Genomic DNA, 15,264 nt, shown 5'->3' with positions numbered 1-15,264 from the left:
CATTTTTTTGTGGCCAAATTAAATCTGGAGCTAAGGCTGGAAAGAATCTTGTGATTTCTAGGCAAGGTGTTAATGCAGATTTGAAACTTGATTCAGGTATGGTAAGTATTAATGCACCATGTATTTATGGCAAGAGCAACAATTCTTCTACTCCCATGCAGGCAAAAACAACGTGGGATAAAGCAAATGAGCCTCTTGTTACGGGCCTGGCAAATCAGCAGCCCCATGATGTGGAGCTGCATCTCACTCATGGGGCTATAACATCAGTTGAAGGTGCCTTGCCAAGACAAGCCTCTTCATCTATCGTGGGAGGAAAGGTTCATGATGATGGTGTTTCTAATGCCTCTCAATCTCATACTCCAACACCCGAATTTAATTCTCAAGTTGTAACCCCTCACTTTATCAGGTCGATTAGTGGTGAGGAGATTGTCAATATTCAGACAGTCAGTGATAAATTCTTGGAAGATGCAGAGGGTGCCCTACAGGTTCATGATGATGGTGATAGGTCAATGGATTGTCATTAGCCTTTGTCCCGCTTGTTTTTCCCTCTGTAAATATTTTCCATATGTTAGATTTTCAGGATTTTTCTATTTTATCTTGGAATATTCTGGGTGCCAATAGTAAAAATGGTCGCCGACATGCTAAAGATTTAGTCAGAAAATACAAACCATCACTCATTGTTATTATGGAGACTCATTGCCAATTTGTGAAGTCCAAAGTGTTTTGGAATTCTTTGGGTTATGTGGAATGTGTCGTTAGTGAAGTTGTTGGTCATTCAGGTGGTCTTTGGGTTCTTCCAGATAATGGTTGCAATGTCACTACTTCCATTGTGAATTCTTGCTCTCAGGCCATTTCGTTAAAGCTTCAATGTGGTTTGGAAGAATGGATTTTTACAGTTGTTTATGCTAGCCCCTCTAGTTGTGATCGTCAGAGTTTGTAGGATCATCTGGTTTCCCTTCACAGCTTGGTTTCTATACCTTGGCTTCTTTTGGGTGACTTTAATGAGACCCTCTTGCCATCGGAAGTTCGAGGTGGACATTTCAACTACACTCAGACATAGATTTTTTCCCATGTTCTTTATGCTTGTAGACTTATGGATCTTGGTGCTATTGGGAGTCGTTTTACTTGGGTCAAAAGGGAACAATCTGGTAGAAGTATTTCCAAGAGGTTGGATAGAGGCCTATCTGACAGCTCTTGGCGCACGGCCTTTCCAGAGGGGTATGTTGAAAACCTCAGCAGATTACATTCTGACCACTCCCCTTTGTTGGATAGGTGTGGTGGACAAGTTCAATCTTTTTGCAATCGTCCTTTCAGGTTTCAGGCAACATGGACTACTCACTCAGACTACTTCAACGTGGTCCAAGAGGCATGGTGTCAGGGTGACCAAGATGTTGTTGATGGGCTTTCTAGAGTCAGACATAAATCAATTTTATTCAATAAGTCCATCTTTGGTAATATCTTTCGTAGGAAGAGAAGAGTTGAGGCGAGAATCAAATGTGTCCAAAGGAGTCTCGAGGAGTTTGATGATCATGACCTTGCTAGATTGGAGATCCAACAAAGGCAGGAATACAACCTCATCTTAAAACAGGAAGAATTATTATGGTTTCAGAAATCCATGGCTCAAGTATGGTGATAGAAACACTAAATTTTTTCACACTCAAACTATTGTGCGTCAGAAAAGAAATAAGATTCATAGTCTCTAATTGGATGATGAAAATTGGTGCAGTGATCCGGAGCTAATGCGAGTAGAGGCCAAAAGGTACTTCGAGAACTTATTTTGTGAGAATATCCAAGTCAATAGTGTAAATTGTCAGGTGGATACCCCGTTATTTCTCAAATGGGGGTTGAAGCTTTAACGACTCCGGTAACGAAGGAGGAGGTAACAAATGATGTTATGAGTATGAAGTCATATAAAGCTCTAGGCTCGGATGGTTTTCAACCCATATTTTTTAAGAAATACTGGCAGATTGTGGGAGATGATATCTGGAAGCTTGTCTATGATGCTTTCAAGTATGGCTCCTTTGACACTCACATTGTTGAGACTCTTATCATTCTAATTCCAAAGGTTAGAAACCCTACATCTTTGAAGGAGCTCCGACCTATTACTCTTTGCAATGTTGTTTACAAAATTAATATGAAAATCCTGGTGAATAGATTGAGGCCTTTTTTGGACGAGTTAATTGGACCACTTCAAAGTAGTTTCATTCTTGGCAGGGGTACTTCTGATAATATTATCCTGGTGCAGGAGGTTATGCATTATATTCACAAGACTAAAGCTAAGAAGGGTGTCTTGGCGTTTAAGGTGGATTTAGAGAAGGCATATGATAGAGTTGACTGGGATTTCCTTCAGCAAACACTCTTAAATTTTGGTTTTCCCGTTATTACGATTAATCTTATTATGTGGTGTGTCCGTTCGGGGAAGGTGTCCCTCTTGTGGAATGGATCAAGGTTGGATGCGTTTACTCCAACTAGGGGTCTTCGACAAGGAGATCCTATGTCACCCTACTTATTTGTTCTTTGCATGGAGAAGTTGGCTCTTCTTATCTCTCAAAAAGTGGATACTGGATTATGGCAACCAATTAATCTTTCTAGAGGTGGTCCCCCTATTTCTCATCTCCTATTTGTTGACAATGTCTTGTTGTTTTGCAAGGCTACCAACTCCCAAGTAAGGATTGTTTCCGCAACCCTTAAGAACTTCTGCCAAGCGTCGGGTTTGAAAGTAAATGTGGAGAAATCGAAGTTTATTTGTTCGAAGGTAGTGACCAACAGGAAGAAAAATAAGTTTATGAGGTTATGTTCCATGCGGGTGGTTAGCAATCTTGGGAGGTACTTGGGGATTCCACTACTTCAGGGAAAGGTTGGTAAAACTGCTTTTGATCCGATCCTAGAGAAGATCCAGGGTGCATGGCTGCTTGGGAGTCTAACCTTTTTAATAGGGCAGGTCATTTATGCCTGGCAAGGTCTGTTATCTCTTATATTCCAGTTTATTCTATGTAGGTTTTATGGTTTCCAAACTATGTTTGTAATAGCATAGATAGGATGACGAGACAATTTATTTGGGGTGGTGATGTAAGTAGAAGGAGTCTTCATTTAGTGAGTTGGGAGGTTCTCACGAGGCATAAACATAATGGTGGTCTTGGGATAAGGGACGCTAGATCTACAAACATTTCTCTCCTTGGGAAGATGGCATGGAACATGCTAAGTAATAGTAACAAATTGTGGTGTACTGTTTTGAAAGATAAATACCTAGGTAGGCGGTCTCTATTTCTTGCTACTCCCAAACCTGTGGCTTCATACATCTAGAGAAGTATTGTGAAGGCCTTTGAAAAGCTTAAGTTGGGTTTCACCTTGCATCTAGGAAGTGGGGAGCAATCCTTATGGTATGATGATTGGACTAGATTGGGAAGGCTTTGTTCTTATGTTAGCTTTGTCCATATATCAAATACTCAGCTCCATGTAAATGATCTTCAAATGGCAGGTAGCTGAGATTTCGCACGTCTATATACTATGGTTCCGTCAGATGTGCAGAACTTTAGTTGTGATAACTACTCGCCTGGTTCTCCTACTTGGGATGGTTATGCTACAAGCTCTTACACGGCTAAGTCTGCCCATTGGTAGCTTCGTGACATTGACGGTTATGATTCAGCCGACATTGATGTTTGGAGGATAATTTGGAGTCTGAGGATTCCTGAAAAGATTAAATTCATGTGTTGGGTGGGTCTTCATGAAGCTCTACCGTCTAATAATTTACGATTCAAAAGACATTTAACGACAAGCCCTATTTGTTCTAGGTGTCACTCAAGTGTTGAAGATCTATTACATATCTTTAGAGATTGTCAGGATTCATGTGCTTTATGGACTCGCTTGGGATTTACGTCGCCTCGATTCTGGGTGTCTCAGTCCTTCCAGGGTTGGCTTTTGGAGAATTATAATCGTAGACATGACCTTCTTTTTTTGGCTGGTATTTGGTGGGTGTGGAGATGGAGGAACAATTCTATTCTAGGAGACACTCTTTGGGATGTTAACTTCGTGGCACATAATACGCACCATGACTTTTGGGAGTGGCGCAATTTGGAGTGCTATGCGATGTTGGAGGATAAGCTTCTTGTGAGTCGTTGGAGTTACCCTGAGATTGGCCATATCAAACTAAATGTAGATGGTAGCTGCATCAAAAGTTCTTGTATTATGGGAGGGGGTGGTGCCCTTCGTAATAATAAAGGCCAGTGATTGTCAGGATTTTCAGCTAATTTCGGTCAGGGTTCAGCTATTTTAGCAAAACTTTTGGCTATGGAACATGGGTTGTCTGTAGCGTGGAACATTGGTTTTAGAAATATTATCATGGAAAATGATTGCATGGAAGCAATTCATATTATCTATGAGGACCTTCCGATTAGAATTTCACACATTCTATGTATAGCCAATAATATTCGGTCTTGGCTGGCCCGTGACTCGGTGATAGAGACTAAATTTGTTGTCAGAGAAGCTAATATGGTGGCAAATTTCATGGCTAAGTTAGGATCTCACACTCATGAGGAGTTCAAGACCTGGACTTTAGTTCCACTAGCTTGCCAATCCTTTATTGACTTGGATCTTTCTTTATTTTCCTAGTTGTTGTTGTCTTTTTCTCTCTTGTAATTTCCATTGTACCAAAAAGACCTAATTTGTAGAATATCAACACCGACAATTAAGCAACAAATTGAAACATGTCTCATATATAGGAGGTAGTGACAGCCATTTACATGTTTACAATCTTTGTATATATTAGATGCCCAGATATCAAACTACAACACAAATAACATAAATATAGAATCACCAACTAAAGGATTAGGGTGGACAGGCTTGTCTTTCTAAATCAAGAACAAAGACTAAGCAAACCATCAAAACGCAAAAGCATAATTGTCCCTGTCCACGATCTTTAGATCGCAAGCAAAATATTGTAGGATGCCCTTAAATATCAGGCTTTTATACAACAGTTGAAGTATCTGAAGAAGCTTCTCCTCGTTGTCTGTAAGGGAAAACAAAAGCAATACTTTAGGTACTACAAATGTCTCAGATCAATATCTAGATATAGAGAATTAACAGGCAAAATTCTATTTCCATAACATAATCCTAGCGCGTTAAGTTTCTTTGTTCACTCAGTTTCCTTACTGGTGTTTTCTTAGGTTTGTTTACACAAACAAAAATGGCTGGGATACTTATAAAATTGTTATGTTTTCCCTATACTTTTTCCATTTTTCTTTCCACTTTACTCTACTATTACTTTTTCTCCACACAATAATAAGAATACAAATATATTTGATAAAGAAATAATTAATTTAATCTTAAAGCATGATAATAAAAGTTTTTTATAAATATGACACATAAAATAACAAGTGAAATATATATTAGTATACTCATAACCACATATGAGAGGTATATAACATATCATATTTAGAGATAAATATATTTATGTTTTCTAGTGTATTATTTAGGACTAAATTTTAATTAAAATAAAACCATTAATATGTTATAAATATTTTATTAAAGTTATATCTATGTACGTCTGTCTTTCTCATGAACAACCGACCACCATATTTCATGGCTATCTCACCAATGAAACGAATGTAGTTGCCCGAAACATCAAATTCATGCGTGGCAACTAGAGTCATGTTTACCCGCGGTAAGTATCTTACGTTGTAAACATGTAATTGATGAAAATTTATATAATTTTTGCATTACATCTCTCTCAAACTCGCTAACCATGGGCCCACTATGCAGTACCATCGTGTAACGTGTAATCTATTATGTCCTCTTTTTATTTGGGTTGAAAGAAGCTTATGGACAAGAACATGACTTTGTCAAACCACTAGGACCGACCTCAGTTTGGTTTTCCTCTTTTTCCTAAAAAGAGTTTCCGCCACATGATTCTTCTCACTACCTTATCTTCAAATAATGTTCATTACCATGTAAATAAATGGTACAGGTTTGCACTCCAAAATAAAATAAAATCAAATGCCGTGGCTGTTAGAACTTAGAAATATCTAGAATTATGGAATTATATGGTTTACTTGTTTAAAATGTCATGTCATATGATTTTATTTTGTGTCTCGCTTCTTTAAAAGCTTTTTTAGTGTTCCTTTCATGAAAGAAAGAAAAAGCAGTGTTATAATAGGCAGAAGATTGTTATATACTTATATATACACTGTGTGTGTATGAGTTGTATGTATTTTAAGTTCAATTTATTCTTTATTTGTAGAATCAAAAAAGAAGAAAAGGAATTAAACATGAAGAGGGAAAGAAAAAGAAAGAGTAATGATTGATATCCATGATTTTTATTGAAAGAATAATGAATATTTTTGTTAGATTAAAAGTTGTTATAATCTAAAATGTGGTTTGATCAGTGCCTTTGCTGGGTGAACTGAGACATGTGATTAGTGTTGTGTGAAACTTTCATTATTGCAAAAAATGCTCAAGAAGACAGATAGAAAAACTCATGTCCTAGTCTTGCAGCACCAACTTGGGAAAAGATTTATCCACATACTCATATTCCTAGCCTGTTAATTATTGTTGTAGGAGCCAATTTGAATTACTTTTTCCATAACAATAACCCAAAAGAAAAACCGATCACTAGCAATAGCTCAGAAAAGTCTTTTAATTGTATAAGTTATTATAGCAGTGAACATATAACACTATGATATTGTTTGACTCATGTAGTCGACCCTACCCGACTTTTGTAAATTATTATAGTAGTTAATATATAACACTAGGATATAGTTCGATTTATATTGTCGACCCCACTTAGCTTATTGTTGTTTGTTGTTGTAAGTTACTATAATAGTGTTATTGAGTTGCTTTAGATAAAATAAAAGGATAGCAAAGCAGGGCAAGAAGAATCTTACAGTTGGAGAGTTGGTTTGGTGATAATGGTTGTGTTGCTGGTGATCACTGTGGCCAGTGGTTATGCTATTAGGTGCTGAAGCTGTGAGCTCTTCTTCATTACCAAGACTTGCTCTGGATAAATTGTTCTTGTTTTGCTTCCTCATTTCCCTTATTTTTGTGAAATCCATTGAGTAATCTGGCAATTGACCCTTCTGATCCCAGTCCCCAAATTGTGGCACTGATAACCAAGGAGCATTTTTCTACATCAAACAAATTCTTAAGTTAGACAATTGATGACCATAACAAAGGATCTTAGTTCTGCTATAAACTTGCAACATAGTAATGGTGTAAATGATAAGGTGAATTAAAAGTTGTTATTTTTTCATTATGAAAAGAATACTAGTTTTAGTTAGATTGCATACAAAGTTTTCATAAAACTTATGATTAGTTGTGAAAAGTATTGACTTAAATACACTAGAACCATTTACCAAATCCTTAAAAAAAGATCTTTTGGAACTATGTCACGAATTATGTCTGATTAATGATTATGAACAAAAACAGGAAAAAAAAGTTATAAACATTTAATTTTTTAATTGACATGACATGTTTACGTTAGTAAGGACATAATTTGAAACATGGTTTAGAAACACATCATTGTTACTAATGTTATTGATTTAGAGTTTTATAGTTGATTCAAGACAACCTATGAAAGAGAAGAAATTTTCATCACATCCAAAGAAGAGAAAGAAGAAATGGAATAGATAAGAATTCATGGCTATTGGCTTCAATAGAAAGTCAAAAGTCAAAAGTCAAAACCATCTGCAATCCATTATGATAATAGCAAGAGGAAAACAGGAACCAATTACATAGAGGAATTTGATCATTGATTTTCTTTAGAAAGGGATTTATGGTAATTTGTACTGCTGCAACAGTAATATCATCAATATAAAAGTCTGAACAGAAAAAAATTGATTATTTATTTATAATAAACAGGACCAATCTTCAAATCAAAGGTTCATTTGCAAGAAACATGATTAGTTTGGAAGATAAGAACAATAAACTCTTGTCTGCTATCTCTATTCCTCTTTTCAAGCATGTAATTCAACTCACACATACTATTATACAGAAACATCAATTCCAAGCAAACACTAATTACAAACATGAAAAGCTACTTGGTTACTTTTGAACATAATCTCAGAGGAATATACACACTTTCATATAAGAAATTACCTCCTTATTTTGCTCCATGAAAACTATTAGAGAACTTGGCTGTTGAGACTTGAGAGATGTACCACAGGGTTTGGATACTTACCAATGTTATGCAATGTAATGATAGCAATATGATTATACTATGCTATAATGTCATTTATATATGACATAAGGGAAAGAAAAAGCATGGTGGGTCATATCTTATTTATCATTTCTTACCATATATTAATGTGTTTTTCAGATTAAATTACGAAAGTACCACTAGTATACGCGCTATTATTATACATATTTCATATTTAATGGTTGCATAGTTGGAGTTGGCTACTCACGTTGCCAACTTTCTTGTATTGTTGCTGTGACCGCTTCTAGCTTTTGCTTTTCTAGCTGTCCACAAAATATTCTCACCCATTTGCCAGTGAGTAGACAGTGCCAACTACCTTCACTAATAAGTAATCAATATGCACTAACATTATTATTTTTTGTAGTATCACTATATGAGCACAAAATATATCAGCATTATATTAATTTATTACTAACTTGACTTATAAAGAAAACTAATATAAATTAGGGGAAAAATATATACACCGACCGACAGTGTAAAGATTTTTTACACTATTACTACATTATCCACCATTGATTTTTAGTTATTATTAACTTTTAAATAAAAGTATTGCAAATGAATGGTGAGTGATGCACTAACTGTGTATAAATCTTTACATTATCAATACACACATTTTACACTCTATAAATTAATACCGAATGATATGTTGACTATAAAAAATATTATACTACTAATATATAGATATTAAATTCTATTAAATAATTACTAACAAGTTGTTAGTCTAGTAGTATAAGGTCTTGCTAGATCCCAAACTAAGTAAAAGATGAAAAGTTCGATTCTTAGTGGCAACACTAGTTAGGAGGGGTCACCAAAAAGATTAGTTGTTTACAAAAGGAAAATTACTTAATATTGTGAACAAATAAACATTTCCTTTTTTATTTTTATGGATGATGAACAGCAGAATGATTTATTAAGGTGGAATCTATATATGTCTATTAAATTGATTGGAATTGGTATTTTTGAGTTTTTAATGGCACCAAACTAATTTCTTCATATGTTTCACAAATAAATGAAAGCCATCCACAGACACTGACAGATGATTAAAGGATTTTTATATGAGAATCATGCCATGACACACATTTACACGTGCATCACTTTATAGTATAATGTGATGAAGTTGAAAGAAAAATATTGAGAGCTAATGTGTAAATTAGGAGTAGAAATTAGTTAATCAAACTTGGTACAACTAGGCTCATTAAACATTGATTCAAGTTGAGTTTGGAACCAAGTTTAATGTTAAATTATTTTTCAGATCAAGTTTGGAGTAATTAAAATTTATGAATTTGAAGTGGATTAACAAACTCAAATTTATGTTGCTTATCAACATAAATTTAAAGACCTACAAGATGTTGGTGGATTAAATATATACTTTTAACGAAAGTTTATAGATATTTAACAAAAAATGTAGCTACAAATTAAAGTTCATGCAATAACTCAAATGAGAACATACTTTTAATGTAGAAAATGAGAACAACTAATATATATTATTTCATCTTATTTGAATTTTCGACATTAAAATATAAGCATATATACAATTTTTAAGTGATACATACTAATTTTTTACTATTTTACAAACTTAAGAGATAACTATGCATTATATAAGGAAACAAACATTATGATAAGAATAAAATAAAATAACATATATGGAAATATAACATTGGAAAATCAAATAATTTCATAGCATATATAATTGTATAAGAACAATTATAATAATTATAACAATAAGAATAAAAATATAATAACAATAAATTTATTATTCCTTCTTATTTTATATTGCAATATATTCTTAAACTAAATTGATTATATCATTGCCTTATTTTATCATAAAAAAATTATAATATCAAGTTATGCATGTATTCTTTAATAAATAAATCATAATAGTAATTGCATAAATTAAGTTAAGAATATAACTTTTGGATGTTACGAGTACATTCATTAATAAAAATGTATGAAATGTCAACCTCTATCTGGCCAAGATGAGATTCAATTTCTTTTTTTCTAAAATAAGGAAACTTCAAATTATTATAAAAGTAACATGAAATCAAATAAAATTAAAATATCATCTTTATATCACATTTTTTAAACTATACTTAATTAAAATTAGAAAGAACTTTGAGATAAATTTTAAAATCTAAGATTTGTTACGAGAAAATATTAGTGAGAAAATCAAAATATAAAATTTCAACATGGATGATTCGACTTGCCTGCCAGAAAAGCTTACGAACAAAGTAAACATAACTTGTATTCACTGTCCGTCGGGGGGGGGGCTAGACATTCATTGTCAATATTATTCAAAACATATCCCTACCCAACTACATAATTTTGTGAAGTGTGAGTTTGCACTGTCCACCCCGCCCAATAAGAAGGGGTAATTAGCTTATATTGCTAATGTTATTGAAAATATATCCTACCCAATTATATGGTTGGATGAAGTGTGAGTTTGTTCTAAGAAGGGGTGTTTGACTGAGTTTGTTCTGCCCAATAAGAAGGGGTACTTGACCTATATTGTCAATATTATTGAAAACAAATACATAATTGAATGAAGTGTGAATTTGATTCTTCTCTAATTTTAAGTTGCTATTACCCTTAACTAAATTGTATTTGATAATATTAAAACATCACATCCAATGGTAAAATGACATAGCCATTAGGCCACTAGGCTAAATTATTTCATTGTATTTTATTTAAGTATTGTATTTTGAAGAGTTATTTTCATTTGCAAATAATATGAGTTGATCTATAAATAAAATTGCAAGCATGTATTTAAATATAGAACAAACTATCAACTAGGCGTTGATTTAGTGGCGTAAGGCCCCTAAAGTCGATGGTTCGATTCCTGAGAGCGACACTTATTGAGAGGGACAATCATGAATTTTGAAGGGATTAGTTCCTTATCCAAAAAATAAAAGGATACATTTAGTAGTACAAAAAAATATAGAAAAACTCAAAACCTTCAAATCATTCTTCATTCCAAATTACCTTTTATCACTTGCATTAGTCCATAAATTATAGTGGCGTGGTGAGTCAAACCTAGATCCTAATATTCCTACATGTTACCCCATCTTAGAAATTATACATTACCTTATTTTCATCTACTTTATTCCCTAAAAAAAATCCCTTTTTCTAACACCTATTAGGTACCTATATGCCAATACATTAACTATAATCTCGCCAAATTCAACACAAATGTCTTAGGACACTCTACATTAAATAAGAATGTGATGTGTCAAATTATATATTCATACTAATGATTAATAACAGTAAAGTAAAAATATAAAAATAATAAATATTTACCCAAGTCATATAGGTTGACCACAAAATTATGAAGTAGTGTAACTTTTATAAAAATTACGAAGAAAATACTTTTTTTTGGAAACTTGTGGCTCTCATGTACGAGTTTACAGAAACTCATGATTCCGAGTTTACAAAAACTCATAGCTCACATATACGAGTTCCATTTTTTTCTCTCTCCTCAAGACTCGTGATTGTCATCCACTAGTTACATTTCTGCAATTGAAATCATGTAACCCAAACACCATTCTCTTGCAACAGTTATAGTGAATATTGCTATTCACAATTCACTCAATCTGATGTAACCTAAGCTTTTCTTGCAAAGTATGACATAGGCATTGAGGTATAAGCATGTTTTTTGTCCATTTCTGGCACCAAAGTTTTCCAACTTTATTTCCGCAGGGTTGTTGAAGAGATGTCCCACATAGTCATATCAGATTAGATGATTGGCAAAAATAAAAAAGAGCACACATCTCTAAAATTAGAAATAAATAAGATTGAGAGAGAGAGTAACCTTAGATTAGAAGCAAATGAGATTGAGTGAGCCATATTCACTGTAACTGTTAGAAGAGAATGGTGTTTAGGTTACATGATTTCAATTTTAGAAATGGAACTCGTGAATGACAACCACGAGTCTTGAGGAGAGAGAAAAAATGGAACTCGTATATGTGAGCCATGAGTAAACTCGTGTATGAGAGCCACGAGTTTCCCAAGAAATATACTTTCTTGGTAATCTATTTACTATTTAACAAAAAAACCTCCATCACATACATGTGTCATCACCTCCTTGAATTGACACATGTCACACTCACAACAAAAGTTTCTTACTCAAAGAATTCTATCACCTCCAATACACCCCACCACACTATAACATTTGTTATTATCTCTTGATACATCTCTTTATCATTTATTCTTCTTCTTTCTTCCATATTTTTTCTCTCTCATTTTATTACTAATTAGAGAACCTCATCTCTCTTTCCCTCCTTCATTTCATTACTCTACTTTTCTTCAACCATTTTTCTCTCTTCTTTGTTTATATCATTCTTCCATTTTAAAATGATTTTATACATGTAGATCATTGATTTTTCTTTGAAGATGTTGTATTAAAATCTTTTTTTGTTTATTTTGTAGATATGTTACTATTGTTGGATAACTACACGAGTGAGATGTCTCTAATGACAAGGGTATCGATGATAATTCTATTTGATCTGGTGTCTCTTATTGTTTGTTCACCCTTGAAGCATCATTGCAGGTTAGTTTTTCTATATCTCTTTGTTGTTTCTTTATTTGTTTATAGAATTTTCTATTCAAAATAATCATTATTGTAATGTTGAAAATGACATGAACAGTGACGAGATCGTAAAGAGGAAGAAAAAAGTAAATAATCTCTGACACTTTGGTATTTTTATCATTTCTCCTTAATTTTCTAAAAACATTGTTAAAATGTCATTTTACTACCTAATCTTGAGCAAAAGTAGCATAATATTGATTCTATGTTTTTTTTATTTTTGTTTTACATTGTGGTTCATCTATTTTGTTGTACAACATGAATTATGTTACTTATGTTATGATTCATTTTTTCATTCTTTATCATACAATCTTTCATTCTTCATTACACAAATAGATAAATATAATGAAAACTCAGGTTATGATTCATCAAATTTCACCCTCATTCACCAATAGGAATGTGGCTTCCTATTTGTTCTCTCACTTTCTTATTCATTCATTCTATTTCATTCCATAATTTAATCTTACGTTTGTCATTTGTCGTTTTGTAGTAATATTGATAATAATTTGATTGATTATGAACTTAAATGCTATGATTATAATTAACTTAATATTTGAAATAATTTTGATAAAAATTGTATAACAATATATTGATATTAATGTAATATTTATGAGCAAAATTTGATTTCATTCATTGTAATTTAAATATGAATAAATGGACAATAAATTAATTTAATTCTAAGAAATTTGCAAGTGAGAATTAATGCATCATTGAAGATTTGGAACAAATAAAAAATAATTAGGATCATTTTGTGTTGAACAACAGGAATGTGGTTTTACATCCGTTCATTCCCTTTCTTATTCATTCATTGTGTTTCATTACATAATTTAATGATAATAATTCAATTGATTATGGACTTGAATTATATTGTTATCTTTTAATTATAATGATTATATTTCAGTTAATATTTGAAATAATTTTGATAATAATTATGTAACGATATTGAGCATTAATTTAATATTCATGAGCAAAATTTGATTTCATTTATTGCAATTTAAATGTAATAAATGGATAATAACTCAATTTGATTCTAAAAAATTTATAAGTGAGGATTAATGCATCATTTAAAATTTGTAACAAAAAAAATAATATTTAGGATCATTTTGTATTGAACAATAGGAATGTGACTTTACATTTGTTCATTCCCTTCCTTATTCATTCACTGTGTTTTATCCCATAATTTAATCTTATGCTTTCTATTTGTCTTCTTATTGTAATAATAATTATTTGATATGATTATCTTTCAGTTAAAATTTGAAATAATTTTGTTTATAATTGTGTAATGATACATATTATTAAGGTAATATTTATTAGCAAAATTCGATTTCATTAATTGCAATTTAAATGTGAATAAATGCACAATAACTCAATTTGATTCTAAGAAAGTTGCAAGTGATGATTAATATATGAGTTAAGATTTGGAACAAAGAAAAAATAAGTGAGATCGTTTTGTTAATTTTTCTCACTTAACTCTGTAAATATGTTCACCTACATTTTTAACTATGCAAATGCACATGTAACATGTGCACTCTTTTATTCTATAATTTAATCTTATGTTTGTCATTTGTTGTCTTATAATTGATAATAATTTTAATTGATTAAAGACTTAAATGTTATGATTATATTTCAGTTAAAACTTAAAATAATTTTGATAATAATTGTGTAATGATAGATCAACATTAATGTCGTATTTATGAGCATAATCTGATTTTATTGATTCTTCTTAACTCTTTTGTCCTTATTCTTATCAGTTGCATCTCAAATTGTCGAAAGTCTTTCATCTCATTTATTCTTCTTAAACATAAGGCAAAATTTGATTTCATTCATTGCAATTTAAATATGAATAAATGGATAATAACTACATTTGATTCTAAAAATTTTATAAGTGATGATTAATCCATCATTTAAAATTTGTAACAAAAAAATAATAATTATGATCATTTTGTATTGAACAATACGAATGTGACTTTACATTTGTTCATTCCATTCCTTATTGATTCAGTGTATTTTATCCCATAATTTAATCTTATGCTTTTCATTTGTCTTCTTACTATAATAATAATAATAATTTTATATGATTATATTTCAGTTAAAACTTAAAATAATTTTGATAATAATTGTGTAATGATAGATCAACATTAATGTCATATTTATAAGCATAATCTAATTTCATTGATTCTTCTAAAGTCCTCTATACTTATTCTTATCAGTTGCATCTCAAATTGCCGAAAGTCTCTCATCTCATTCATTCTTCTTAAACATAAGATTTAATATATATATATATTTTCAAAATAAACGAATCAATATAAAATTAAATGACAAATAAAAATATTCTTTAAAGTGCATTTTCTATTGACGTGTGTTTATTTTGTAGATTTGTTCTTATTGTATAGATCAGTTCTCATTTTCATTGATTTTTTTGTTTATTTTTCATAGATTTATTTATTTTGTTGTTATACAAAAAGAAATAACAAACTAATTTATAGCAAACCCTATT

At 31.8% G+C, this 15,264-nt stretch overlaps 1 protein-coding gene across 1 annotated transcript; it reads right to left on the bottom strand.

Annotated features, from left to right (window-relative positions):
* Nucleotides 4,741-8,240, bottom strand: LOC109327262. Its single transcript, XM_019560327.1, has 3 exons — nt 8,089-8,240; nt 6,879-7,118; nt 4,741-5,005 (listed from the first exon to the last, which is right to left on the bottom strand). The coding sequence occupies exons 1-3, from the start codon at nt 8,104-8,106 to the stop codon at nt 4,955-4,957; spliced, it is 309 nt and encodes a 102-aa protein (XP_019415872.1). The 5' UTR covers nt 8,107-8,240; the 3' UTR covers nt 4,741-4,954.

The sequence above is a fragment of the Lupinus angustifolius genome, chromosome LG15 (genome assembly GCF_001865875.1).
Source record: "Lupinus angustifolius cultivar Tanjil chromosome LG15, LupAngTanjil_v1.0, whole genome shotgun sequence".
Taxonomy (NCBI): Eukaryota; Viridiplantae; Streptophyta; class Magnoliopsida; order Fabales; family Fabaceae; genus Lupinus; species Lupinus angustifolius.
Note: the sequence above shows the minus strand (reverse complement) of the source record. Positions and strands in the feature narration are given on the sequence as shown.